This window comes from Abrus precatorius, unplaced genomic scaffold, assembly GCF_003935025.1.
Source record: "Abrus precatorius isolate BTA unplaced genomic scaffold, Abrus_2018 Scaffold8, whole genome shotgun sequence".
NCBI lineage: Eukaryota > Viridiplantae > Streptophyta > Magnoliopsida > Fabales > Fabaceae > Abrus > Abrus precatorius.
Genome location: NW_020874428.1, coordinates 17,752,981 through 17,755,846, shown reverse-complemented (window position 1 = coordinate 17,755,846; position 2,866 = coordinate 17,752,981). Strand labels below are relative to the sequence as shown.

At 39.0% G+C, this 2,866-nt stretch overlaps 1 protein-coding gene across 1 annotated transcript; it reads right to left on the bottom strand.

Moving 5' to 3' along the window:
• Window positions 1-220: 220 nt before the first annotated feature.
• On the bottom strand, window positions 221-1,668 carry LOC113847950 (type-2 histone deacetylase 1-like). Its single transcript, XM_027477285.1, has one exon. It carries the CDS (start codon window positions 1,658-1,660, stop codon window positions 335-337), a length of 1,326 nt encoding a protein of 441 aa, XP_027333086.1. The 5' UTR covers window positions 1,661-1,668; the 3' UTR covers window positions 221-334.
• Between the last annotated feature and the right edge of the window lie 1,198 nt (window positions 1,669-2,866).

The following is a 2,866-nucleotide window of genomic DNA, read 5'->3' as shown; positions in this document are numbered from 1 at the left end:
TGCATTTCTGCAATAACATTAAAGATCATTTGGTCATCATCGAGTGTATATATAAGAAAGAAAGGAGGTATTTAATTTACACATATATCATACATGATTAAATTAATTTCATATCGGCTATTTAATTTTTGACAATATCAAAATATTTAAATTAAAAAAAAAAGGAAGGGTAAAGAAGAAAGAAAGAAAGAAAGAAAGAAAAGAAGAAAGATGTTAGCTGCAAATTCTAACCACCAACACCCACTATCATCAACATCATCATGATCACGATCTTAATTCATTGCAGCATCATATTCTACCATGTAATGATAACAAGTTTCTGTACCGGTTTAGTCTAATCAGAAGAACAAATCCAGGAATCAACGGTACCTTCCCCTCTAGTAGTGTTGATATTATTATTATTATTATTCTCTAAGTTGCTCTTCTCATGGTTCAAGCTTGCTGATGCAGAAGCCGCAGAAAAGTTCAACTTGCAGCTACCACCATCCAAGGACCTTAACGGAACATCTCTTCTCCCTCCTCCATCATCGTTAACATTCCTCAGTGTCACCCCGTCAGAACTTACATGAGCATGACCACTTGGAACCGATACCCCACTAGCAACAAAATTTGCATTATTCACTTGGCCATGACTCATACCCAGATCCTCAATTGAGGGTAACTTTGCACTAAACCCCGTAGGAAGATTGTTACCAAATGGGTGAAGAGGTGGTGGTGGTGGTGGAGGGTGAAATGCAAGAGGAGGGTGGTTTTGCATGCTTAGCATGATGTTCTGTGGGTTATGATAGGGTAGACCCAGATCAGGAGGTAGTTGTTGGTAGTTAACGGAGTTGTTATTCGATGAAGAATTGTTGGTAGTGGTAGTACTTGAGGCTATAGCATCAACCATGTTATTGTGCAACAACGTTGAAGGTGATGACGAGGAAGATAAAATCAATGGGTTTTGATGATGATGATGATGATGAAGTTTTTGTGGTGAAGGACGCAAAGGGTAGAAAGGAGTACCCGTTGGTGTGTCTAAGTGAGAGGTACTTGACCTTAAGGAGGAAGAGCCAGTGAGAAGATCGAGCCTGCGAGAGTAAGAGGAAGAAGCTGAAAAGGGTGGTGCAGGGATTCCAGTGAACTCTTGAACCATGGCTCTGAAATTCGAAGTGTCGGTGGTGAGAACCGTGGTTGGTGCTCTTCTTGAAGCCCTTGTTCGTTTCTTAGAGTTTCGCACAACGTTATTGCCCTGTGATGAAGAAAGCACCACTCTTGCATTGTCCGTGACTTGAGGACCCAACAAACATTGATTCATACTGTTACCTCCTGTTGTTGTTGGCGGTGTTGATGACGATGACGAAACTCCTGTGATGTCGGTGCAATCGGGTTCAGATCTTCTACCTTGAGATGACGTGGCAGTGTCCAAGTTTAGGAAGGAGTTTGGGTTTGATGAGTTTGGTTGGGGTTGAGAGAGGGCGTGGAGGTAGCTAGATGAAAGATCAAACAAAGAGGGGTGGTGTTGGGTTTGGTGGTAATGAGAAGAAACAAGTGAAGATTGTGGTTGTGAAATGGAACCAAATTGATTGAGGAAGGGTGAAGGAAGCACTGTGTGATCAGCTCGTGAATCATATTCTTCATCACCACTTGATGAGATACTTCCACTATTGCCAGAATCCATAGCTTGCAAATTAAGCAAAAGTGGGGAACAAAAGAAAAAGAAAAAAAAAAGAGAGGGAGAAGCAGAAGTAATTAAGAGGAATTAAAAATAATAAAGGTTATGTGGCAGTGAGAGGACCTTAATATATATAAGAGAAGTGGCTGCTGCGAGGAATTAAATACGTTGTTGGTGGCGGTGATAAAGAAGAAGCCATGAACGAATTCTTCTAAGGCTGTAGTAGTAATAATAAACACCCCTTTTGAAAAAAAGGGAGAACCGTATCTTTGGATCGAATCCCTGATCTGCAATGGAAGCAAATCTTTTCCTAGCTTGTCTTTCAGTAGGGAAAAAAGGTTTTCTATAAAAAGAAGAGAAAAAAACGCATAGGCATGTGTAGATCTCACTTAGGGAAAGGAAGGAGGTGAAGGTGGGAAAGATAGAAAGAAAAAAAGAAAGAGAGACGCGAGAGGTAAATTACAAAAAGGCCTAAGCCTCGAACAGGGAGTAGAAGCCTTTAGTGGGGAGTGTGCGTTTTGGATTAGGGTTTCAGGCAAAAGAAAAAACAAATAAAAAAAGGGGGAAAGGAAAGGAGAGAAAAGGTTATTTAAGCTCTGTGTTTGTGATAAGAAAAAGAGGGGTTTTTGGAAGATGAAGATCCTCTAGAGAGTGGAAGGTGGTGGGGTAGCATTGGAGTAGAGAGAAAAGCGGTTCCAGTGGCTGGCAACGGGTCAAACTCAAAGTGAATGGTGAGAGGGACAGTGTGAGAGGCAGGGGGTTGTGAATGTGAAAGGATGAAAAGGATATGTGTGTGGTGTGTGAGAGGAACTGTGTAAACTTTTAATCAGACAAGGCAAAAAAGTTATCTGCAGATAATTTTTTTAATTGATTAATAATAACCTAATTATAATTAAAGAAAGAGAGGGATAGAAAATAAAAAGTGAAAGCTAATAAAGAATTAAGGAAAACAGCCCAGATTAGATAGCAAAATTATGCACGGGGAAGTGGGGTAAGTTCATTATAATTATTATATTTTATATTATTTTTATAATATTATTTTATCACATTTCATTTTATTTTTTATCTTCCTATTCCCTTAATACTCATTTATTGGATATGAAAAAAAATACTTTCACGTCACAAAATCGGAAGCATTCATGTTTCAAATTTTACTGTAACTCTAATGGTTTTTTTTGTTTCCATGTCTATCTTTTTACTTGAGACAAATTC

Bases quoted from the DNA above. Each gene is read 5' to 3' on its own strand.
- LOC113847950 (XM_027477285.1), bottom strand. From the start codon at position 1,660: ATGGATTCTGGCAATAGTGGAAGTATCTCATCAAGTGGTGATGAAGAA.